The sequence below is a fragment of the Aristolochia californica genome, unplaced genomic scaffold (genome assembly GCF_029961685.1).
Source record: "Aristolochia californica isolate CCGP_79_NKW_82.1479 unplaced genomic scaffold, dmAriCali1.0.hap1 SCAF_11, whole genome shotgun sequence".
Taxonomy (NCBI): domain Eukaryota; kingdom Viridiplantae; phylum Streptophyta; class Magnoliopsida; order Piperales; family Aristolochiaceae; genus Aristolochia; species Aristolochia californica.
In genome coordinates, this window is record NW_027181782.1 from 641,405 (window position 1) to 665,572 (window position 24,168).

Sequence of the window (24,168 nt, forward strand, 5' to 3'; positions counted from 1 at the left end):
GGGAGTTTTATATATGCTCTTTTATGTACAAGACCTGATCTTGCTTATGTTGTTGGGATTCTTAGCCGGTTTCAGGCTAATCCAGGTTTCACTCACTGGGAAGGGGTAAAATGGGTAATGCGCTATATAAAAAGAACAAAGTCATATGCTTTGACTTATCAAGCGGACAAGTTGGAATTGGTTGGTTATTCCGACTCAGATTATCAAGGATGTGTTGATACCCGAAAGTCTACTTCTGGTTTTATTTTTATGTTTGGAGGAGGTGTCATTTCTTGGAAAAGCAAGAAGCAAGATTGTGTCGCGCAATCAACCATGGAGGCAGAATATGTGGCTATGAACTTAGCTACAAGGGAAGTTGTCTATCTTCGCAAATTCTTGCGAAGTCTTCCAGTGGTAGACCATGTGGAGCGACCTATTCCTCTCTTTTGTGATAATGAATCTGCTATTGCTATCACGAAAGATCCGAAGTGTCACTCCAAGGCTAAACATATCGAAGGCAAATACCACTATATACGAGACATGCTGAGGAAGGAGGAAGTTGTTCTTTATAAGATATCTTCTCCGGATAACTTAGCTGATCCACTAACCAAGTGTCTTCTCGTGACCAGTTTCACTTTCCATGTGGGGAACATGGGTTTGATTTGTTTATAATTGATGAGACCAAGTGGGAGAACATTGTTTTGTATGCATTGTGGTCTCAATGATTTGTAATACTATGTATGTCATGACATTGTAATTTATATTCCATAGAATGATTTTGACAACATGCATATGCTTTTGTGTGATAATATGAGTACTCAGTGTATGTCATGAGATTCAGCTTCCCTATTAGGTATGCACTTGTACGTATATATATGAGGGTCTCAATAGGGAATGACGGTTGAGTCTCTAAATTGTCCAGGCCAATGGAACTGCATAGGCACAGTTTCCTTTACGGCTAATACTCATGCTGGTATAGAACTTTACCCTGAGCTCCTCAGGTACTGAGTATGCTATGGACGGTGAGATGCCTTGATGTCCAACTTTTTTATTAGGTATATACTTGTATGTATATACGGAAGGGTCTCAATAGGAAGGTTGAGTTGGATGTCTAAATTATTCAGGCCTATGGTACTGATTAGGCACAGTTACCTTAGTGGCTAATACTCGAACTGGTACAGAGCTTTACCCTGAGTTCAGGTCCGAGTATGCTATGAATGGAGACCGCTGAATTGGCAAATTTGACAAGTATGGATTTGGTTTATTCCCCAGCCTTGGATATCTAAGATATATATTGTGTAGGCCCGGGTTAACTACACATGTATATTAGAGTGTTTAAGGTAATGCCTATGGTCATGGTATGGTTTTATGTGTCAAAATTGATTTTTCATGTTTTTTTCGAAAATCGGAATTTGAAATGGATTTGAAACCAAGTGGGAGTTTGTTAGAATTATGGTTTCAAATAGATAATTTATAAAATAAAATTACCATGATATTAGAGGCGTGGGGCCCACTTCTAGATGTTGTCATTGGATGTTCAGTACAGGGAATAATGGCCAGCACATCCCCCTGTAGAGGTAGATTAAATGGGTACATTGACTTAGTGGACACATCCCTTGGGACTAAGGAGATATGTCTCTCTTGAGGGGATGTATCCCTCCTGAGAGGATGTATCTCTTCTAAGAGGATGTGTCCTTATGAAAAGTCATTAGTACACCCTTTGAAAATCTATATAAACCTCCATGGTCTTACAAGTGAGGCTAAGGCTATTTGCACACCCAGTCTGGCTGAACGAGAGCAAGTTTATCACTTGTAAACGAGGTATAAAAGATTATCTTGTGCACTTCAAGTTCTGTTTATATTCTTCAAGATGAAAAGTACGCTATCTTTATTCTTCTTATTTCAATTCTATGATATATGTATGGTTTTCATGATAATGGAATTATGGAGGAACTCCCCTCGTGCCACTTATCGTCCAAACCATAAAAGATGCGGCTACAAAGGTGATCCAGCATGGGGCTCGTCACCTGATTTTGCCCGGCAACTTCCCCATCGGATGCGTTCCCAGTTATCTCACAGCGTTCCGAAGCGACAACCCCTCCGATTACGATAGTAGAAGGTGCCTAAAAAACTACAACGACTTCGCAGAGCTCCACAACAACCAGCTGCAACAGATGCTTCAGAGCTTGAGGAAACAATTCCCTTCCGTCAACGTACAGTACGCAGATTACTTCAATGCAGCTCTGTAGATTCTCGATAACGCTCAGGATATGGGTTTCGACGAGCAGTCTCGATTCCAAGCTTGTTGTGGAGCGGGAGGCGATTACAATTTCGACACCAATAGAATGTGTGGAGAAACTGGAACCTCAGCTTGCTGTGATCCTTCTAAGCGCCTCTCCTGGGACGGAATCCACATGACCGAGAATGCTTACGGAGACATGGTTGCCTCCCTCTTCGCGGGAAATTTGAAAGGATAGACCGTAGGAGTTTTTCCAGTGATTTTCTCTTCAATTCATCAATTTGTATCTATACAGACACCACCAGTTATCTCAATTGTAACATGGAGTATCATTTGAATAAATTTTTTAAAGCTTTGATCTTCATGATCTTGTAACTCTAGCTCTAGTCTTCTCAATACTAATTACCGTCAATTTTTTCTCATTCTCAGCAGAAATTTTAGAATTTAAATATTAAAAGTGAATCATATCTTAAAAATAAAAAGGACCCATTAGCTGATTCTAACCGATCAAAAGACATTTTAAGTGGTAAAACAAAGCATATAATAATGAAGCTGAGAGGATGAAGGGACCATTTCTCCATTTAATTGAAGTCTATTAATCTTTTTCTTGTGATCGGAGGACACCAATCCCTTTACTAGTGTATATATTATATGAATTGTGTGTGCGATCATAGTCTAATCTTTCCTCTTGTTACCAGATTTGGTGCGACTCGTACGCCGGCGGTTGTTGAACGCCATGGGTGATTCAAACCGCTGCTCTTTGGTGGGAAATAGCATCTAGTATATTTACTTAAATGGCTTCTAAATCAAATCAGTGCTAGTAAACGAATTGCAAATGGCTTTGAGAGATCGACTTCAGTAAATGGGATCCTGCTGCGATGAACGAGCTCCTGGCGCTGTACAACACCAGCAACGAGATGGCTGGAACATCACTGGCTTTCCTCCGAGGAAATGAGTTAAAACTGGAAGAATTCACATCAAACTAATTCAATTTTCTTATTCTTCTGTAGTTGCACCCCTCTTCTGCGTAGATTGCGTAAATAACCCAACGGATGAGTACAAGAAGCAAACACAGGCTTCCCTCGTTAAATTACATTAATGGATAGCTAACACAGGTTGCTTCCGTAACTTACTCCCAAAAAGAACCAATTTAGCAGTGTCTGACTACAAAATTTGCAAAGCAGCTCCAAGCTGCCTGTTTTTGTACACGGGATTTCCCTAGAGCAGTAAAGCTTGTTTGGACAATAAAACATTTCCCGGAGCACGACTCAGATGCAGATCTGCAGTTTACACTTAACCACCACTTTGAACAGAGAATTCAGGTGCCCGACCAAGAGGGATAAGAAGATCTTTCATAATTTCGTATTCCTCGGAGCTTACTTGAGCACCATTCAGAACCTAAATTGTAAAAGTCAAACAGATAGACAGTATTAGAGTACACAACAACCTCAAGAAAAAGAAAAAACAATTCACACCTGGTAGAACATGATCTCCATCGCACAGTAACATAAGCAAAATGCACGAATAGAATAAATAATCAGCCGCAAAAGAAGGTGAACAGTCCAACAAAATTCCACCAGTAAAGTTCTTAATTCATGAAACCAGAGGTCTATAAGTTTGTTATACTGAAACAATATATGAAAGTTCAGAACGCCACATGCTATATTATAAGAGTTCTACCAAAAATAAATATGGTATAATAGGAGATGGGATGGAGGGGCCTAGTTTTTACAACATGCTCCCTGTTGAATCAACTTTATACGCTATGACTCTCTCTCTCTTCTTAACAAATTTCCTTCAGCATTTATGGTTTTTATTTTTATAAATTTATGCCACAATAACAGTAGCAGCAAAAACAAAAAGTTCAAGAGAGAATAGAAATCAAAGATAATGAATATCCTAGACTAAATGGAATCAAAATCACTGCATCTCACCTTGTGCTTAACCACCCTCATGTTTGCCATTTGTTGTGTAAGAGAAGGAATTCTATTGACAGAGAGAGCTTCAAGGAATAAAAGAACAATGACATGCCACTGCTTCCGTTTGAAAGGTGGAAGGGCATCAAGAAAGGACATTGTGTCCAGCAAAGCTACCTGATTAAAAGAAAAGAAAAATCTCAATGATGATCATGTAACAACAAATGACTAATGCAAATGCATTAATGTACTGGCCAAAATGAAATTTTGTTCTATACGGGTACTAATGAGATGTGGATTCATCATAAGCTCCTTCACAAAATTGAATTACTGCAGCCATGCCAGTGTACTATACGTGTATACCTAAGAACCATAATATCAAAAAGTAATTACCATAGCTTTTTCTAAAGTCGAAATCGGTGTTGAAATCCTTAAAACTGTAGTAAGCTCTGGTAAAGCTTGAGCAATGCAAACAGCAAGAGTCTGCTTAATTTCTAAAGATCGGCCATCACTCAGGACAGTCCTATGAGGGTACTCCCTGCCATTAACACAGGAGAATGCATCCTCTGCACTGCCATCTCGTCCATATATATAAGTCAAAGAAGAAGACGATATCCATCCAAAAAGTGTCATCCACATAGTAGAAAATGGTGATAACTGAGAAAAAATACGATAAATTTTGTCATCAAAGAAGAATATTGAAAAAACAATTTTATAAAAAAAGAGGAAATAAAAGAGAAGACATGGTAAACATCATTTTTAAAAGAGTAAATGGTGCATACTGTCAATCTAAAGCCCTCAGGTGGAGAGTCATGCCATGAATCATCACAACCAAATGCATCAGTATCTAAAAGCACAGGCTTTGTAGGCCACTTGGCACCACCCTGAAAAGGTTCTGACACATCTTCATGGCCTTCAGAATCAAGCGGGGAGATACAAATGCCAGCTCCAGAGACTGCGTTTCAAAAATACAAATAAATTAGAACTCCATGTATTTATGTATTTATTTAGAGGAAGGCAGATAGAGAAAGAGAGAGAGAGAGATACCTGCATCCCCAGAGTCAAATTCACCAGATGCCACAGCTTCTGCAGCTTGAGTCAGTGCTTGTGCACATGCTTCAGCTGAAGCAAGACGGAAGGATATACTCTCATCCTCTCCAACAGAAGCTTCCAAGCTCTTTTTTCTTTCACAGTGGCTCTCTATTTCCTGAAATTTGCAAAGCTTACCATCACTAGTATCCCCAGGTTTCTTCTCATCAGCCCATGTAACATTACGGTTTAGTGTCCCTCTTGAAGATTTTAAGGATGATTTCAAATGATTCCCATTCGCTTCACTTGCAGAGGGATCCTTTAATTTATTTGATCCTAAATAGTTGGAGGTCAAGACTAACTGATCGTTGTCTGAATGAGCCAATGTTTCTGTCGCTTCTATGGACGTCTTAGTTCCTGACAATTTCATAGAGTATTCTACTTGCCACATATTTGTTCTTTCTTCAGCCACTGCATCTGTGGAAGAGTCGTGCTGTCTCTCATTTTCCTCAACCACCTTTTCAATAGACCCATCCAAGGTCTTTGCTTCAACAGCTGAAGATACATCCAGGCTGGCTGTGGTCAATTCAGCCTTTTCTCTTACATAGACATCCTTTGCTGGTTTCTTCACTTTTGATTCAGAATTTTTTTTCTTGGAAGAAGAAGACTTTCTTGAAATACTATTCTGATGACCAACAGTGACTGCACTACCACCAGTCTCAATATTTTTCTTGTGAATCAAAGGCTTCTTTGGTATAGTCTGCTGATTATCCATTATTATCTCACTGGTAAAATTTAAATAATCTCCAAAAGTCTCATTTTCCATCTTGAGTCCCGTCTCTAGTTTAGTCCCTGAATTTTGTAGAAGAAGCTCAATTAAGCACAGAAAACACCGAAATGATTGCCACAAAAAAAAAAAAATATATATATATATATAAGAAAATAATTTTTTTCAAAATCTTCAAAATAGTACTTAAAGTTCAACAGTTAAAATCTTCAAAATGGACCTTAAAGATTTAAAGCCATTTTCAATACACTGAAGGATCATTGAGATAGCAACAGGGTCATATCTCATCTTGAGTAAAAACCTTTCCATAAAGCAGAAGCATACGCTATTCTACGTCCAAATAACGAAAACAATCATTGTTCTCAAAAAATTAAAAAAAAGAAGTAGAGCACAGAAAAGTAGTTATCAATCAAATTAAACCTAGTAGATATATAGCATGATTGTTATGTGTCCAAGTTTTTCCTCATAAAACAAAAGCCAAAAAACGCAATATTAAAACATACCTTTCTCCCTACTTGGTGATATGCATCGCTCCCGCAGAGGAACATATCCTTCGATTGCATTAGCTGGACCAATCCACTCTTCCAGTGAGATCTCACCATCTTTCGCACCTTTATTTTCCACAATTGTAATCTCTGGAAGCCCTGATTCTTCTTTCTTTCCAACAATGTTCTCCTTGTTGCTCAATCTAAAATTTCCAAACAACCTCAGAACCTCCTCAACATTTGTAAAATCATAGACTGAATGCTGCTCGCTCTTCAAATTTGCTGAAAAAGCACGACTATTGATAACACATTCAGTAGAACAGAACTTTCTTGTCTCATGGAGATCATACACCTTGTGTTCTTTCAAAGCAATGCGGTATCGACCCTTGTGTAATTGATCCGATGGCAGAAGATTTTGACATAGTGGGTACCCACATATATTACCGATTGCTCGTTCAGTGACAACATCTTCATAATCAGCACGAGAGAGCAACTTCCCAGCAGTAAAAAGTTGCTTTTCATGGTGAATTCCATCAAGGAGTGAAAGCTGGATCTTGTACACAGCTTCCTTCACACTTCTCACAGGATCTTTCTCCATTAAAATGCAGAATTATAAGTACAGAACTTCAAAAGAAGAAGAGCTGGATTTCTGCAGAGAAACCCAAATGAATTAAACAGTTGTCTGTTTAAGAAGACTATCACAAAGTCTATTTTGCCCTGCAAATCAATCCCAAACAGTTATTAGTATAAAGGATTATAATTCTATTCATCTTCTACAGCTAAAGGTCTAAAGGCAACCAAAAGAGGCAAAAAAAAAGTGGAGGATTGAGAAAGAAACCAAAACAACAGAAAAGAAAATTGTGAAGAAAAAGTGAAGAAATACGGTATCTTTGATTGTTCTCTCACATGAGAACAATATATCTTCTCTTTCATTTCTGATAAAAAAGTGTGAGAAGAGAAAGAAACAAGAAAATGCGAGTCTTTTTCTTTAGAAGGAAAGAGCTCTATGCTCGTATGTACAACATCATTGTTTTATAAAATTTGCCTGAAATCCTAATGGAAGTAAAACACTGCACTTGGAAAGTACTCGAAAAGAGAAAGTGAACGGTGATTTACTTTTCCAGGAATATCTTTTTTTTAAAAGTATGTCCCATACAATTTGATAATAAAAAGGAGACTGCATACACCAGAATCCTAATTTTGATAATATTTAAAAAAAAATCCCAAAATTTTGATAATATAAAAGTTGGTTATAAAGTATATACACCAGGGAGTTACCCTTGTTGTGCCAGGCTCTCTTTACCCTTCTTTTCATATAAATCGCAGAGTTTCTTTAAATATAAATAGCATTCACACCACAAACCAGAATATAGTATTACAAAAAACGCATGCTTTTTGTGAGCATTCTAATCCCTAACAACTAAACCATTCATTCACAGCATCTTCTTGATAACTAAAAATATGTGACATAGTGTTTTTTGCAAAGGTCACTTCCATGATAAACAATTTTTTAACTTTAAATTAACAATTATGCAGGTTTATTTTTATGACATGAATAATTCAAAGTGGTCTACTCAATGACCTCCAATCCTGAATTGAGTATGTCACAGCCTACTTTTGCTTCCCAAATGTAGCTCCTCCTGGGTATGTTGCTCAAGGGGAGATAGGAAAGGTGTGTAAGCTGCAAAAGGCTATTTATAGACTTAAACAAAGTCTACGGGCCTGGTTTGAAAATTTTAGTGGTGTGGTACTACAATTTGAGTTCTATAGGAGTCATTGTGATCATTCTATGTTCCTATTTAAAAGGAAGACTGGTATAACGGTTTTGGTTGTCTATGTAGATGACATTGTGTTATCTGGTGATGATTTTGATGGTACTACAGAAGTTAAACAATATCTGGCCACACATTTTCAGACAAAGGATTTGGGCTCTCTCAAGTACTTCCTTGCCATTGAAATCGCTCATAACAAGCGAGGTATTGTTCTTTCTCAGAGAAAATATATATTGGATATGTTACAGGAGTATGGTTTATTAGGTGCTAAACCCATAGACACGCCCATGGAAGTTAATCATAATCCATATGACACCCAGGGTCCTACACTCAAGCATAAAAGTCAATACCGACAGTTAATAGGTAAACTGATCTATGCTACAGTTACCAGGCCGAATATCTCATTTGTTGCGGGAGTTGTGCCAATTCATGGAAAATCCTCAGAAAGTCCATTTAGAAGCTGCTCAGAAGATTTTAAAGTACGTGAAGGGTCCACCTGGAAAAGCTCTTCTATATACTCAGAATAGGAAAGTTGATGTACTTGGGTAGTCTGATGCTGATTATGCTAGGTATAAGATGGATAGACGTTCTACATCAGGCTATAGTTGTTTTGTTGGAGGCAACCTGGTAAGCTAGAAAAGTAAGAAACAAATAATTATGGCTAGGTCCAGTGCATATGCCGAGTATCGAGCAATTGCTCATACTATTAGTGAGCTTATGTGGATTAAGTCTGTGCTTCTTGAGTTTGGTTTTATGTTACCTGACCCTATGGTTATGAATTGTGATAACCAAGCAGCCATTTTTATTGCCAACAACTTTTTATTCCATGAGAGAACGAAACATATAGAGGTTGATTGCCACTTCACTAGAGATGCAGTTATGTGGGGGAAGGTGGTAACTGCTTATGTAAAGTCGTCAGATTAGTTGGGAGATATATTTACCGAGCCTTCGGGGAGACGTGAACATGTATCCTTTAGTGATAAAATGGGATTACTTATAATCTACTCTCCAGCTTGAGGGGGAGTGTTAAAATACAAGTGTAAGGGTATTTTGATCATTTCCTATATTTTCTACTTTACATTTTTCTCTTATAGTATGGTTATTAGATAGAGAATGTCTTATTTTATTTCTAATTAAATTTTCATTCAGTTTAGACATGTATTTTAGGAGATATGTAATTTTGAGTATTGAGGGGCATTTTTTTCCTTTTGAAAATTTTCACTTAAACCTTGATTATAAAGAAGCTGGAAGAGCCTTTTTGGCTCGGATTTTAAGGCAGCAAAGCTGACCCTCTTCCAGAACTCTTTTTATCTTCTATTTTCTCCCCAAATCACATATTTTTCAATTATCCATCACTAACGACCATATAACCGAAGCATATCCTGTGCTGTAAGAATAATAACCAACTGGATAATTAGTGAGTTAAACTACTACATAAAGCTCTAGACATTCATCAAATATGAAGTTCATACTTCCTCTTATATTTCCTGATAGTTAATCCTATAATCACTTTGCAGAATGTCATAGATAAGAGTAATTGGGAGTTTCCTTATCATTTTACAAGTTTTTTCCAATAATATGAAAATGACATGAGAATGCTACTCAAGAACTGCAACCAGATGGTTACTTTCCTCTTCAACTCCAAACTTTTTGCAGACAATGATTTACTTATTTTATCAAGGGCTGAAGTCAACAAGACAATAATACAAACAAGAGTAATAAAAAATTCTCAGAAGTAAGAAAACTGTAATATATCCTTGAACATAAGAGAAACGGAACCTCTCAACAAGCTCCGATATTCTGGTTTTATCTAACAGTCAAGTATCACAAGTGCAGGACGGACTAACTAAGAAAGCTTATATGCAGAATACCTTTAGGGAACCTTATTAGCTCGCATTTTTGCAAGATACATGGTCCTATAACTAAGCATACTAAGATCACCTCAGTTAACATCATACAAAAATTTCACAGCTAATGCAAACTCTATATTTACAAGGCACGGTTCTAAGGAATTCTGTGACTTGAGCAGGACGCTTTCTTTCAAAAGTTACATGAATAGGTCATCAATTAGTTTTAGTTCGTGAATGACCAAGCAGATATTACATGGTTGTTTACACTAATTAACTTAACCTGCTAAAATGCTTGACCAACATTCAAAAAATTTCTATATCAAATAAACAACTAAATAGTACAATAGGTTTCAGCTAACTATAGAGGATGATCTTGTCAGATATTATTTTTTTGACACTTCACCATCATTAATCATCATCAGATCCTTGTCCCATTTGCCAAATAAAGAAGCAATAGACCAACAATTGAAATAGGAGAACTTAAGTTTGTGTACAATTGATTGATAGAAAATATTTCTTGTACCTTAAATGTAACAAGTTAATATCACAGCCTCAGCCTAAAATTGTAATTGAGCTCGAGCCCAACCTATATTTAAAATTTTGCATAAAATACACATCAAATAAACTGTACACAAAATCTTATCATGGATTAAGTCCAAAATTTGGTCCTATGATAACCTAAATATGATGAGAAGATACTTGTGCTATCTTTTTCACAGTTATGCAAGAACAACGATATCTCCTACAAAATGTTCAACTGCAAAGCCGAGGACAAGAAAAGGTAAGCAGAGAGAGCAAGAAAGAAATGGAAAAGATAACAGCAAATATGCCAAGTTTGAAAGAACACAGAATGTGGTAGCTAGCAATCCTAGGAAAAAAAAAGTCAAATTTATTTTTACTAAAGGTGGATAAAAACCATAAAAAAGAAGAAAACCACAAATTAGCATCTAAACCTTTTTTTTTTTTTGAGCTCCGACAATAAACATGCAATAATGGGTTTTTGAGCTCCTGAAATCATGCTGGTAATAATTGAAAAATAGAAAGATTACGGTTCACTAAGTTTGGCTGAGATTGAACAATCATGCTTTTAAAAATATAATAACGAGAGCTATTCATGGTCAAAAATAATAAATAAATAAGTTTAAAACCCATAACAGTAACCCCAACAATGGCGAATTGTTCCTATATCACATTTCAAAAAATAAAAGTAAACAAGAAGACTTGTAAACTTTCAACCTAACAGCCACTATCAGCAACATTAATCTCAAACACTCCAATGACTTGGAGACGTAAAATCAAATATAGATCTCAGGAAAATCCTAGCCATTACAAGCTCACAACCTGATGCTTTCTTTCACATTGAACCTATTTAGGACAATATATGTACTAGTACAGAATAAACATATCCAACACGAAAGAATTTAGAATTATAAAAAGAAAACCAACCCTCGCATAATAATCTTTCCAGACCCTGCGAGCGATCTAGTGTGTCCTCCCAAATCAAAGGCCTTAAAACTTGATTTTTCCAATGCTCAATTCCTCGGATGTAGGATACTGCGTACGTTGATGCTGAACTAATCTCTACAGAAAACCAGCAAAAAGAAAAAGAAAAGAAAAAATCAGATGCAATATAGAGATTAAGGAAAGCATAAGAATAAAAATCAAATTCTAGAAAAAAAGGGAAAAACCAAGAAAAGAAGAGAAATTGATCAAAAAAGAAATAAAAGAAACAAACCTCGTCTTTAAGCATGTGAAGCAACGTCGTCTTTCCAGCATTATCAAGCCCTAAAAACAAGATCTTGGCCTCTTTCTGCCACAGACCAAGAGAAGTGAGAACACCGTAGAGACAATCGAGAAGATACAAGATTTAACGACGAAAGTCCACTTCCGATCCGAACAGGTAACTCAGAATTGAATTGGATTGGCGATAGAATTTGAGAAATTCAGTCGGAGAAAGGTACCAGATTGGAGGTCTCGCCTGCTCCTCCACTCAAACAAAATGCCGGTAAGCCTTACCAAGATCGTGCGAAGACGAAATTGGGAGGAGATCGATGGAGAGAGAAATTGAAACCCTAGGGAAGGCAGAGAATCGAAAACTCCTGGGCCGGAGAGAGGACGTATTCGGGCGATTCGAGAATTGGCTCAGCCGCTTTAGCAGGGATCTCTAGAGTTCGAATGTTTCCCGTCGGGTATTTGGATTTCGCCAAACAGGCAGAGGAAGATTTGAAGTTGCAAGAGATGCGATTCTCCCTGTGAACGATCTCTCCCCTCCCGACTCCAATTGCTGCCGAGTCCCGAAAGGCGATAAGCGAAAGGCAAGAGGAAAGGTATTTATTTAGCAACCGAGCCGGCTCGCGAACCGAATTATTTAAACTAGCACGAACCGTTGCTCGAACTCGATTCGAAATGATTTTGAATCGACCCGGGTCCGAGCTATTCCTGAAAATCCTAATCATAATGGAAAGCAAATTCAGTTAGGGGGTTAATGCACTTTGAAATTAAACATGTGAATTACCTGCCCTGTTAGTGCACACTGAGAGAAATTGATACCCAAAATTGTTAGTGCACGTCCAAGGAAGAAAAGTCAAAGTGAATGACCTAAGGTTCACCCTTTGAATTCACTTTCACTCTTTGACTGTTCTCTCATCCCTCTCTCTCAACACTCTCTCTCTCTCTCTCTCTCTCGGCTTCTTGCCCTTGCCCTCACCCTCAACCTTGCTATTGCTCTCCTCCCTCTCTCTCCACCTCTCGCCATTGCTCGACCTAGGCCTCCTTGCCACCATGTTGCTTCTATCTCCTCTTGCTGCCCACTCTCTCAAAATCGAACCATGTAATAAATAATTTATTTTTTAATTATTTTATTAATTTATACTACACTAAAATCTATCTTATTTTATTAATAAAATACCTTATTTATTTACTTATTGTATTCATTACTTTTAATATTATATCAAATTACTAATTTAATAGTGATAGTTAAGATATCGTAAAAAAGAATTTGATAAGCACCCAGACATTATAAAAATAAATATTTTTATTTAAGTATTTTATTTTTATAATTAGCCAAATTAATAATTTTATTTTAAATTTTAATTATTGTATTAATTTAGACTAAAATAAAATCTATTTTATTTTATTAAAAATACCATATTTAATTATTAATTATATTTATTGATTTAAATATTATATTATATTATTAATTTAAGAGCGTTAATTTAAGATATTGTAAAAGTCAAATTTTCTAGACATTATAAAAGTAACAATGATTGTTTACGTATATTATTTTTATATTTAATTAAAAAAATAATTTTAAATTTTAAAATTATTTAACTTATTTTGTTAAATGCAATTATCTTAATAAAGTTAAATCTATCTTTTATGAATAAATTCAACTACATTGTCCATTGAGTTCAATGATGTTTACTCAACCATTAAAACCCTTTAAATAAAAACAAAACAAAAGTTCAAAAATCAAATAAAAGAGATAAATCCCATCTATAAATCTCATAAAATCAGGAAAAAGGGATAAACCCCTATATGATAAGTTATAAATTTATGGGTTGGTGGGTCCCAGTAGAGTTCGACATCTCCGAGTGTAGACTCATGTGACTAGTGGCACATTGGTATCCCCACCATCAACAGTAGTGTTAAGGAAGCAGCAAATCATGCTTGGCAAGGTTATTACAATTCAATCAGGGAAATAGGAAAGAGATAAAACTATGTTGGTTGAACTGGCAAAGAAATTTGATGAGTCTCCAGCTTTGTTTAGGAAGACTGCTAACAAAATGGGTTTAAGAGACATCCCTGGTATTAGAATTAGAAAGTAAAACTTCTCCAATGCTGCTCTTTCCCTGGAGTGTCTGGGTGAGATTTGGAGTTAAAGAGCATCTTTCTTTTTTAAACTAAGAAAAGAATTAAGCTCCAACTACACCATAATGGGTGAGATTTGGAGCATCAGAATATGCCTGCCTTTGATTGAATTTACTTGTCATGCATGCTCTTCTCTTCACAAATAACATGGAAGAGCAATTGAAAATGCTCTATTCGATTCAAGTAGATAATTCAATATGAAATTTGATTAAATTAATAAGGCTGAGTACTCTTTCAACTATTGCCTTTCTTCCATCACGGCAATCTCAAAATTGAGTATTCAAAAATAAGTTTTGAACTTTCTCCTCAGAAGAAATCAGATATACAGTAGTTCCTTTTCTGATGTAGTTTATGCTGATAACGTTCCATATGTCTCAAATTTCCAAGGTATTTGATACAAGGGACCTGAAAAAAAAATATCTTGGCATGCAAAAACATACAATCTTTTCAAGGGTTTGTCCACAGAATATTTATCACAAGGGAACAGCATTTTGATGTAGAAATTTGAGAAACTGGGAGCACTAAGGAAGAAAAACAGTTTCATCATGTACAAAATAATATCAGGAAGTACCACAGATACCAAGTGTTGATTTGACCCCATCTTTGAAAGGTATGGGAATGACTCCAAGTAACTGGGTTAATCTAGTGATGTCCATGGATATATCAGCAGGCGAGATGACCCCACGATTAACCTGCCACAGATTCGCGGTGTAAATTGCAAAATACAATGTGGTTCTTGTCAAAGTTTGTTTAAAAAGAAAAATTCAATATGAAATAGGTCACATATCCAAACAATTCCATCTGATTGGTTTAACCTATAAGATGATGCTCAATCCCCAGACAAGTGAAATTTGAAAACAAGAATTTACATTAAGAAACCATCACATGTAGCCATGATGCAAAGAAACAGCTCTAACCAGACAAATGAAGTCCATGATGGAATGGTGAGAGCTCAAATCAGGAATCAGCCACTTTTATTTTTTATTCCTCCAGACAAGAAAACCACTTCAAGGAACATATATTTGGAACAAAAAACACTCGAGTTACAGGCCCCACAATGATAGAAAAAGATGAACTGTGATATGAGCATTAAGGATGACATACTGTTGAGGCTGACACAGGCTTAATTAGGGAATGGTCGTATCCTCTGCAATCTGCCACAGCCTCAGCCATTTGAAGACGAGAAACCCGGTCAACTCCCCCAACATTTAAGGTCCAATCGAATTCTTTACTGCCTAATTGAACGACAAAGAAAGAGACATATTAATTACCGAAACTGAATTAATGAAAGAGACAATATGCTTTTTTTAAAAAACAAAAAGAAGTTTGCGTAAGTATCAATTTAATAAGTCTTTTACAGCTCTACAGCCACATTTTATGTTGTTAGGACTCTATGGTCTAGTAAGCTTCACCCTCATTCAGAAATTACTGACTCAAGTAATCTAACCTCTTGCAACTGAGAGTCTTCTAGCGATCTATGTTCCTGTAACCAGACACTTTCCTGATTTTGATTGGTTTATGTAACCTTGGCATAATTGAGGTCTGCACTTTTTCCTCCAAAAACTTTTACAGTTAACTCTATCCTTAGCTTGCTCAACGAAAAATTTTATAAGCATGTAGACAGAAACATCTCCAACAAAATTACAACAGTAAATTCTAATGGAGAGAGATTCTTTTAGTAGCATAATACAACAGGGAGTACAGTTACATCGGCTACTAAGTATCTAAGGGCTTCTGGAGTATTGTCATTATCACCCAGCCTTATCCCAACTAAAGATGCATGGTTTTCCACTCTCATCTAGCATTTGCTAGTTCCTTGCCAGGTTAGGTTACATAAGTCTTTCCCCACCATCCTTGTCGTATCTACTTTGTCCTTTCTCTCTTTTTTTTCGATCTCTCAAACTGACATAACTAAACCCTTGTAACTGGTGTACTAGACGTCTCCCCTGAACATAGCAAAACCTTCTCAAAGCATCTCTCTTATTTTCTCTTCAGAATATATCAGAGAGAAAAAATAAAGAATAAAATTCTAAGAATGTCTACATGACCTATAAAATTGTTTATCAGAAAATCAATGATGGGAATCAATTGGGCACTCAATTTATCTTTTGGGCTTGGAAAAGGAACATTTTATGGGGCATATCCACTTGATTGTCTTACGATTTTGAATTCCATGTTTAAGAGTGAAGGAGGCAAGTGTAGAAAACTTCCTAGGGGTATGTGTTATGACGGAAAAGCTAAAAGCAGCCAACATTTTTGGTAGGAATTTGGTAAAAGAAAATATACAAACTGTAGTAACAAACAAAGATGATACCTGAAGTCCACTTTTGAATCACAGCTAATACGACATTGACCACATCCTTGACATAAACTGGACAGCGATATTCATCATGAAAAAATTCAACTTGGTTTCCTTGAGATAGAAAGTCATCAATCCACTATAGCAAAAAATACAGTTGAGGGAGTTTCTATTAGTATTAACTGTATTAGACCTTGATCAAACTGAGAACTGGATTTAAAATAACTACTACTACTGAAGTCAAATAAGTAAAACGTTGAAAGGGCATCAAAAAGTTAGTTCTACCTGAATTGGAAGAGACTTTGGAACAGGAGAAATTGTCTGTGGCCCATAAATGATACTACTTCTCAATATCACATAGTTCCTGTAATTTGCTCTAATAAACTCTTCTGCTGCTAATTTCGATTTCCCATACATATTAACAGGAACAGTCTCATCCACTTCTCTGTAAAATGACTTCGACCCTTCATATACTGACATTTCAGAAATTCATATCATCAACAATCCAGCAAAATTAAAAAAAAATGAAATTAAACAAGTAGCGTTTAGAAACTACACATAAATTATCGGGCAAGTATTTGAGTTCATTAAAGAAAATACATATCTCCTTATTGCTTCTCTCTCAAGTTCATGTAAGTTTATATTGACTGAGATACAATACCAATGGCTCTCTAGTCTGAATTTTCATTCCTCTTTCAATAAAGCCGTTTGAGTAGAACTAGAATTCCACTCAAACAAAGAAAAACTTGTTCACCAGACCGAGTGGCCTAAATACCTGAACTATCACGGATTACTTTATAAAATTACCAAATGGAAAAGAAAGAAAAAAAAAAAAAAAAGGAATATCAGAAACCACCATTACCCTGATCAGTTGAGAGATGAATGAGAACAGTATTGTTATCAGTCAAACTTGCCAACCAATTCACAAGAAAAGAAGGTACATTGATTGCCATAGCACCGTCAGGGTCAACTTCACAGGCGCGTGGAACGGAGAGTGCAGCACAGTTTATTACTATATCAGGCTGAAAGAAGTAAAAAAAAAAAAAAAAAAGGAATGTAAATCAGATATGATCAACTATAACTACAAGAACAACATAGAAGAATCAAACAAATTGGTTTACATTAGTGAGCAACCGCCACCGACGCTTCCTGGTTACTTTCCAAACTGACAAAACCCGGAAGCGCGGAACAACAAAAAATCGACTTCCTTCACTCAAAGTCATCTGGCCGAATGCCAGTATGCCACTGCGGTGTTAGAAGCTTTCATTTAGCCGAAAAGAGATAAATTTAATTAATCGCCAGAAGCTCCAAAAACCCAACACCGAATTTACTATGAGAATGCCCAAGAAATTTGCATACCACCAAAACAACCGAAACCATATACCGAATGGAAATTCTTCTAAACCAGACCACTCAAACGGTACTCATTTCTCAAAATTCTCAAATTTATAATACTCACACCAGTACGAAACACAAAGAGACAGAGAAAAAATTAGAACGTGTGAAATGGGATGACATAAACCTGGCCGAACGTCTTGGTGATCTCATCGAATCCTTCCCCCGTTTTCAGATCCACCCGGAAAGAAAGCGCCGGGGAAATGGCATCCAAAAGCTGCCGAGGAGGATTGGAGTGGTAAGTGAAGGCCATATCGATCTGTCTTCCATCCATTTCTGCGAATCTCTGCAACAAATGCTGGCCGAGGTAGCCACTCCCGCCTACCACGAGCACCCGGGCCATCTGTCCCCTGCGTCTGCCTTCACTGAGTGGGAAGCTGCTGGCTCTGCGGCTCTACTTCTGCTATATACCGACGACTTTTCTACAAGTTGAATAAGAGGCATATATACATCTATCTACAAATACGTATACGAGTTTGATGTTTACTAACCCAAGTGGTTAAAAGATATTGAAGACCTTAAACCCTAAACTCTAATTTCCTCCTGTAGAGATTTTTATTTTTAATTAAATTATTTATGTACAACCAGATATTGTCCATTTGGGCCTAAACCCTCGTGGATTTGCTCTTGGGTTTTACCCCCAAAATGCCTCATACCAATAGAGATAATGTCCAATTTTATATATCCATGATCCTCCCTATTTATAGTCAATGTGGGACTTTAGTCGTATACCCAACACCATTCGAGTTCCATTAATGGTAGAACTTGATCTCATAATAGACCACAAACAAGTCGTAAAAGAATACAGAAAAAAATCAACAAACAGCTGAAGTTGTAGCTGTTTGAAGTGATGTGATTCAAGAAGATTAAAATCAGTTACTAGCCTTCCAGTATTATTTAGGGCATGTTTAGAACCCAAAGAAAAGAAAAGAACAGAAAATGGGAGAAAAATGTATTTTTTGTTTTGTTTTTGGCAGCAAAGAATCATTGAGAGAAAAGAGAATATGAGATGGAATTTAGGGGAAAAAAAGAGAAATATAAACTTGAGAGAAAATTTTAATCATAAAAAATTTAAAATTTACAATTTTTTTTATTTTTTACTTTCCAAGTATATCCAAACAAAAAAAGTTATATTTCTCCTCCGTTTTCTCGTTTTCCATAGGCATTCAAACAAGAAAAAATACAAAATCACAGTATAAACATTTAATTAAAGCTACAACTCATAGGCAGAATAGACAACCTTAACAGATACACAACAGATATGACCACAAGAACATTCACTTTCATTTTAATTTGGAGGCCGAAAATAGGAATAGGCAGAAAAGAAGGTTTGTGTCACAGTAAGCAGAATGAGGAACACTCCTGCAAGCAGAGAAATGACTGCCCAGGGACTCTTGAAGTATTCGCTCATTAGATTTGCCCTCCAGTTGTTAAATTTATTTTCGCAGTATTTGTTCAATTCCTCAGACAATTTTGGAAGAAAATCATACTTTTCTTCATCAGTTCTTCTATAAACTTGGCCTTTGCCCAAACTATTGAAGACTGCAACAACATCGTCTTCTTTTCCCAAAGAATGTTCGATCACTCTGCTCTGAATCAAAATCTCAACGTCCTTGGAAGTATTGACCAAGTAATCCATGAAAATTGCGTAGTTGATGAAGTATTTCACTGCTTTCTTGTGGCACTGCTCCCAAACGATAAGATTCATTAACAACTTCTTGGTATTGTTCCTTACATGCAACCGAGGGAGTCGCAATTCTCCATTTTTGAACTCTACAACAAACCCTCTCTCTTCTATGGGCTCAAACCGAATGCCTGCCTCTCGAAGTCTTGTTGCGGTTGGAACAGCTCTTTGCAGTACAGGCTTATGTGTCTGACTCTTCCCCTGAAAATTCCACTGCTTCCCATCTCCCTTAAGGCAGCACAACCATTTTGTGAAGATGTATTTAACCAGTTTCCAGGGAGAGATGAAGAGATATTTCAAAAGGTAGAAGACACAAAGCAGAGGAGCAAAGATGCATAACAAAGGGATGATGATCCATGCCAAAGAGGGGTATAAACATACCGCACCGATCATGACAAATACCAAAGTGAGGAAGATACTTGTCACCTGATTTTTCTTGTCCTCTTGTGGAAGCAGATGGTCGTGAACGAAATCAAGCAGATGGTGGGTTTCGGTTGGTTTCTGATCACTTTGGTCAGGTTTCTTCTTTTCCTCACCTTCTGGTTTGTTCAAAGGAACAAAATCTTTGAAGTAATGAAAGATTAGCTGCTCTAGCTCAGGGAATTCTTCCTGATGTTCCTTCAACTTCTGTGTAATACCTCGGAGGATGAAGAATGGAATTTGGTTCTCCACCAGGAGCAAGTCCGCCCATAGCTCGGAAGCCCATTCGTCACCGCATTTTGGATCCTTTCCGGGGGACAATTCCAGTGAATGCCACTTGTGAAATACATCAACAATAAAGCAACCACTGAGCAGTAAACCGAAGAACTGAGGGAAATCTGGAGAGTTGTTTCCCTTCATTGCACACCATTTTGTTAGTTCTTCATTATTCTCCATCATCAGCAGGAGTTCCTCCAAAATCTTTCCGTTTTCCTCTTTCTTCCCGTTTTCCTGCAAGAGGACTGAACGAAGATGATTATAGTAATGCCCAACATCAGAGTCGTCTTTCGTTATCATAATTTTTGAGAATTCGACGTGGGCATGCTGATAAAGACTCTCATCGCGTTTGCGCAAATCCTCCGGAACTTTGTAGAAGCCTGAATCTCCAGCACCATCCTCGGGAGATTTCTTGAGATCTGAAAAGTGAGATTCCAAGTCGTCAATATAGCTCTGCTGAAAGCCTTTAATCTCCCTTGTCTTTGCCGTCACAATCAGATTCTCTGTTACTCCTTGCATCCTTTCGGGCTGACCTCCAACTGCTTCTTCCAGCTTCCTCGTGTCTTCAACTCCCTTGATTTCTCCGTTTCCTGGTTTGCCGGCCATCCTATCTCCCAACTTGGCAGTATACTCTCCAGTCTCTACGATCTTTTCCGTGGCAGCTGCTTCTTCCAGCTTCCACACATCTAGTTTGATTTGAGGGTTTCCTGGTTCGTTGGCCATCCTTCCCCTGGCTGTGAAGAATCGAAAACTTCTTTCTGTTTGATTTTTTTGCAGCGTTGTTTGTCGAATCTTCAGGGAAAGCATGCATTTAGGAGTTAAATTTGTGATGCAGAAGCAAGATACGTCAAAAATCTTATCCTTATCTTTTAGTCTTTTCAACTGTTTTTCCTTAACTTTTTGTCATTTTTCCATGCTTCTACTCCATTACAGCTGAAATTTCGTGGCAATTTTTGGCAGACAAGCAGACAACTAGAAATTTTTTCATGTTTGCTTCCAAACAGGTCTCTTTCTGCTTTCAGCTCATTTTTCTGCTTTCTTTCTGTCATTTGTCGGTGAACTTGCAAACTTAATTTTAATAGTATGTAATTTTGATCTCTCAACGGCCCACTTGAAAAATCCAAGACGATACGTCAGCATTGACCGCTCACGTGGTGCCATATCATCTACCAAATCACTATCCCGAAGACAGCAGGTGTACATTATCAGACACGTCTTAAATGCACATCAGCCCAATGATTTAATTTATTTAATAATTTAAAAATATTTTGAAAATATAAATTTTAGGTTTTAAAAATCTTATTTGTTGGTACACATTTCATTACCTTCAATTTATTGTAATAAAAAATATAAATTTTATATAAATTATTTAAAAAATATGTTTTCTAATATAATTAACACTTTTTATTATCTATTTAACATATTTTTTAATTTAAAAAATATTTTATAAAAGTATTTGATTTTTATAATCTTATTTGTTGGTACATATTTTATTACCTTCAATTTATAGTAATAAAAAAATTATATATTAATTATATAAATTAACACATATTAATATCGATTAAGAAAATTTTAATTTTTTTTTTTTTTTAAAAATCATATTTGTCAATACAAATTTAATTACCATCTATTTACTGTAATCAAATATAAATTTATATATTAGTTATTAAAAAAATCATCTAATTTGATTAAATCCTTCCATTATAGATTTAAGATTTTTTAATTTAAAAATACTTTGTAAAAAACTATAATTGTTTTAAAAAATCTTAATTGTCAGTATATGTTTGATTACCTTCTTTTTTATTTTAAAATATAAAATTTGTAGATAAATTAATTAAAAATTATATTCTAATCTATTTAACAACTTTTATTATCTATTTAAGATGTTTTAATTTAAAAAATAATTTTTTTTAAATAATTTAATTTTAAACCTTAATTGTCTGTACATGTTTCATTACCTTCTATTTATTTTAATAAAATATATAAATTTTAAATTAATTAATTTAAAAAATATTTTATTAAAATTATTTACTTTTCAAAAATCGTATTTGTTAATACACATGTTACTACCTTCTGTTTATTGTAATAAAATATAAAATTATTATATTAATTAAATAAATAATCTACTTCTAATCTATTTAACACATTTCATTATCGATTTAAGATGTTTTCTAATTTAATTTTTTTATAAAAATTATTTTAGTTTTTTAAAAAAAAATGTGTTAGTATATGTATCATTACCTTCTATTTATTTTGATAACATATGAAATTTGTCTGTTAATTATTGACAACTCATCTTTTAATCTAATTAATACCTTTCATTATCGATTGAAGACATTTCCTAATTGAAATTTTTTAAACAATTATTTTAGTTTTTTTCAAAATCTAATTTGTTGGTCTATTTATTATAATAAAATATATTAATTATTGAATAATTATCTTCTTATCTGTTTAATACCTTTCATTATAGATTAAAGACATTTTCTAATTGAAATATATTTAATAAATAAATAAATATTTAAAAAAATCTTATTTGTCGGTTTATTTATTGTAATAAGATATAATTTTTTTACAATAATTATTAAAAATCATCTTCTAATCTGAATAACAACTTTCCTTATTGATTAAAGATATTTTTAATTGAAAAAATATTTTTAGTTTTTAAAAACATTAACTTTTTTATTCTAATATTTTTCAGAGCTCAAGAAGTGTGAGTCCCTCAAAAGTACAGCCCAAGTCCAATCATTACTTTCTCTGTACCCTTTTTCCTCTTTATTCTTATTCTTTTTTTTATCTTTTGCCGGCCAGTGTGCCCATTGTCCTTCCTTTGGAATAACTAATTTAAATTAAATATTTATCAAAATAACCAACTCACAAGATTAATTTTAAAAATACCCAACTTTAACCGATCAATAGCTCAAGTGTAACGTCCAATGGGACACGTCAACATTTACTGCCATGTGTCACCATGGGAGAGTGTCGGGGCTTGCTAAACATAATGATGATTTTTTAATTAAGTGATATATAAATTTTATATTTTATTACAATAAATAGATGGTAATTAAACGCATACCAACAAATAAGATTTTAAAAAACTGAAATAACTTTTTACAAAATATTTTTAAAATTAAATAATATCCTAAATTGACAACGGGGGGTTGGGCTTTCCAAGTGGTAGTTGACGGGACAAAATTTGGGTTTTTTTAAAACTAAGTTTATGAGTTGGTTATTTTTATGTATTTTATTAAAAATAGTTAGTTTAGTAAAATTCCCTTTTTCCATCCTACTTGGGATTCCAATCTAAGATGTTGAAGCAGAGCTACCTGTAATAATTTTCTTTGTCTTTATTCCTTTCTATCCCATTTTCTTTTACTTTCATCTGATTTATCATCATGCTACTTTCGAAAGAGAGCAGGAGTCATATAATTCCTTAGAATTATGTATTGTTAATCAACAAGGCTTTTTGAGAGGCTCTGTTTCTCTTTATGTGCAAGGATATATTGTTAATCAATTAGAAGAATTTTTTTTTGTAAAATATTTTTCAATTAGAAAATATCTTTAATTGATAATGAAAGTTGTTAATCAGATTAGAAGAAGATTTTTTTAATAACTAATGTATAAAATTTATATTTTATTACATTAATAGAAGGTATTGAAACATGTATTGACAAATAAGATTTTTAAAAAATAAAATAATTTTTAATTTATAAAATATCTTAAATAGATAATGAAAGATGTTAATTAGATTAGAATATGATTTTTAATTAATTAATATTTTATTATAATAAATAGATGGTAATGAAATGCGTATCGACAAATAATATTTTTAAAAATAAAATAAACTTTTACAAAAAAATTAAATTAAAAAATATCTTAAATCATTAACAAAATGTGTTAAATAGATTAAAATATAATTTTTAGTTAATTAGTATACAAGTTTTATATTTTTATTATAATAAATAGAAAGTAATGAAACCTATACCAACAAATAAGATTTTAGAAGCCTAAAATTAATTTTGACAAATATTTTGTAGATTACAAAAGAACTTAAATCAATATTGAAAAACAATGGGAAAAAAGTCATGCTGACATGGCACATCACTAATATGGCAATCAACTTGGTTGTTGATGTGGTGATTGATGATGTAGATTCTATCTTCTGGTGGT

At 34.9% G+C, this 24,168-nt stretch overlaps 3 protein-coding genes and 1 pseudogene across 5 annotated transcripts; 1 reads left to right on the forward strand and 3 right to left on the reverse strand.

The window, feature by feature from the left end:
- The first annotated feature begins 312 nt into the window (after positions 1-312).
- Positions 313-2,456, forward strand: LOC137944469 (GDSL esterase/lipase At5g03980-like; annotated as a pseudogene).
- Positions 2,457-3,271: 815 nt separating this feature from the next.
- On the reverse strand, positions 3,272-12,345 carry LOC137944169 (putative RNA polymerase II subunit B1 CTD phosphatase RPAP2 homolog). 3 transcript variants are annotated; one of them, XM_068789733.1, is made up of 9 exons: positions 12,019-12,345; positions 11,793-11,867; positions 11,504-11,638; positions 6,454-7,152; positions 5,182-6,015; positions 4,917-5,089; positions 4,528-4,791; positions 4,153-4,311; positions 3,272-3,616 (listed from the first exon to the last, which is right to left on the reverse strand). In XM_068789733.1, exons 4-9 carry the CDS (start codon positions 7,031-7,033, stop codon positions 3,512-3,514), a joined length of 2,115 nt encoding a protein of 704 aa, XP_068645834.1. In that variant the 5' UTR covers positions 7,034-7,152; positions 11,504-11,638; positions 11,793-11,867; positions 12,019-12,345; the 3' UTR covers positions 3,272-3,511. The 3 variants fall into 3 exon arrangements, with proteins under 3 accessions (XP_068645834.1, XP_068645833.1, XP_068645832.1); XM_068789732.1 differs by having other exon boundaries at positions 6,454-7,084; positions 11,793-12,345; XM_068789731.1 differs by having other exon boundaries at positions 11,793-12,345.
- A 1,744-nt stretch (positions 12,346-14,089) lies between these two features.
- LOC137944411 (uncharacterized) lies at positions 14,090-17,979 on the reverse strand. Its single transcript, XM_068790090.1, has 6 exons — positions 17,749-17,979; positions 17,089-17,248; positions 16,512-16,699; positions 16,242-16,365; positions 15,032-15,162; positions 14,090-14,619 (listed from the first exon to the last, which is right to left on the reverse strand). The coding sequence occupies exons 1-6, from the start codon at positions 17,962-17,964 to the stop codon at positions 14,488-14,490; spliced, it is 951 nt and encodes a 316-aa protein (XP_068646191.1). The 5' UTR covers positions 17,965-17,979; the 3' UTR covers positions 14,090-14,487.
- A 930-nt stretch (positions 17,980-18,909) lies between these two features.
- On the reverse strand, positions 18,910-20,724 carry LOC137944470 (UPF0481 protein At3g47200-like). The gene has a single exon (XM_068790155.1). The coding sequence runs from the start codon at positions 20,722-20,724 to the stop codon at positions 18,910-18,912; it is 1,815 nt and encodes a 604-aa protein (XP_068646256.1).
- Between the last annotated feature and the right edge of the window lie 3,444 nt (positions 20,725-24,168).

What these genes read in the sequence shown, in the direction of transcription:
- LOC137944169 (XM_068789733.1), bottom strand. Translation starts at nt 7,033, where the DNA reads ATGGAGAAAGATCCTGTGAGAAGTGTGAAGGAAGCTGTGTACAAGATC. An exon ending in ATCACCAAGTAGGGAGAAAG is followed by an intron (nt 6,016 to 6,453) that starts GTATGTTTTAAT and finishes TACAAAATTCAG; the next exon opens with GGACTAAACTAGAGACGGGA. An exon ending in CTGAGGGCTTTAGATTGACA is followed by an intron (nt 4,792 to 4,916) that starts GTATGCACCATT and finishes ATTTTTTCTCAG; the next exon opens with TTATCACCATTTTCTACTAT.
- LOC137944411 (XM_068790090.1), bottom strand. Translation starts at nt 17,964, where the DNA reads ATGGCCCGGGTGCTCGTGGTAGGCGGGAGTGGCTACCTCGGCCAGCAT. An exon ending in GATTCAAAAGTGGACTTCAG is followed by an intron (nt 15,163 to 16,241) that starts GTATCATCTTTG and finishes TCGTTCAATTAG; the next exon opens with GCAGTAAAGAATTCGATTGG. An exon ending in AGCCTGTGTCAGCCTCAACA is followed by an intron (nt 14,620 to 15,031) that starts GTATGTCATCCT and finishes AATCTGTGGCAG; the next exon opens with GTTAATCGTGGGGTCATCTC.
- LOC137944470 (XM_068790155.1), bottom strand. Translation starts at nt 20,724, where the DNA reads ATGGCCAACGAACCAGGAAACCCTCAAATCAAACTAGATGTGTGGAAG.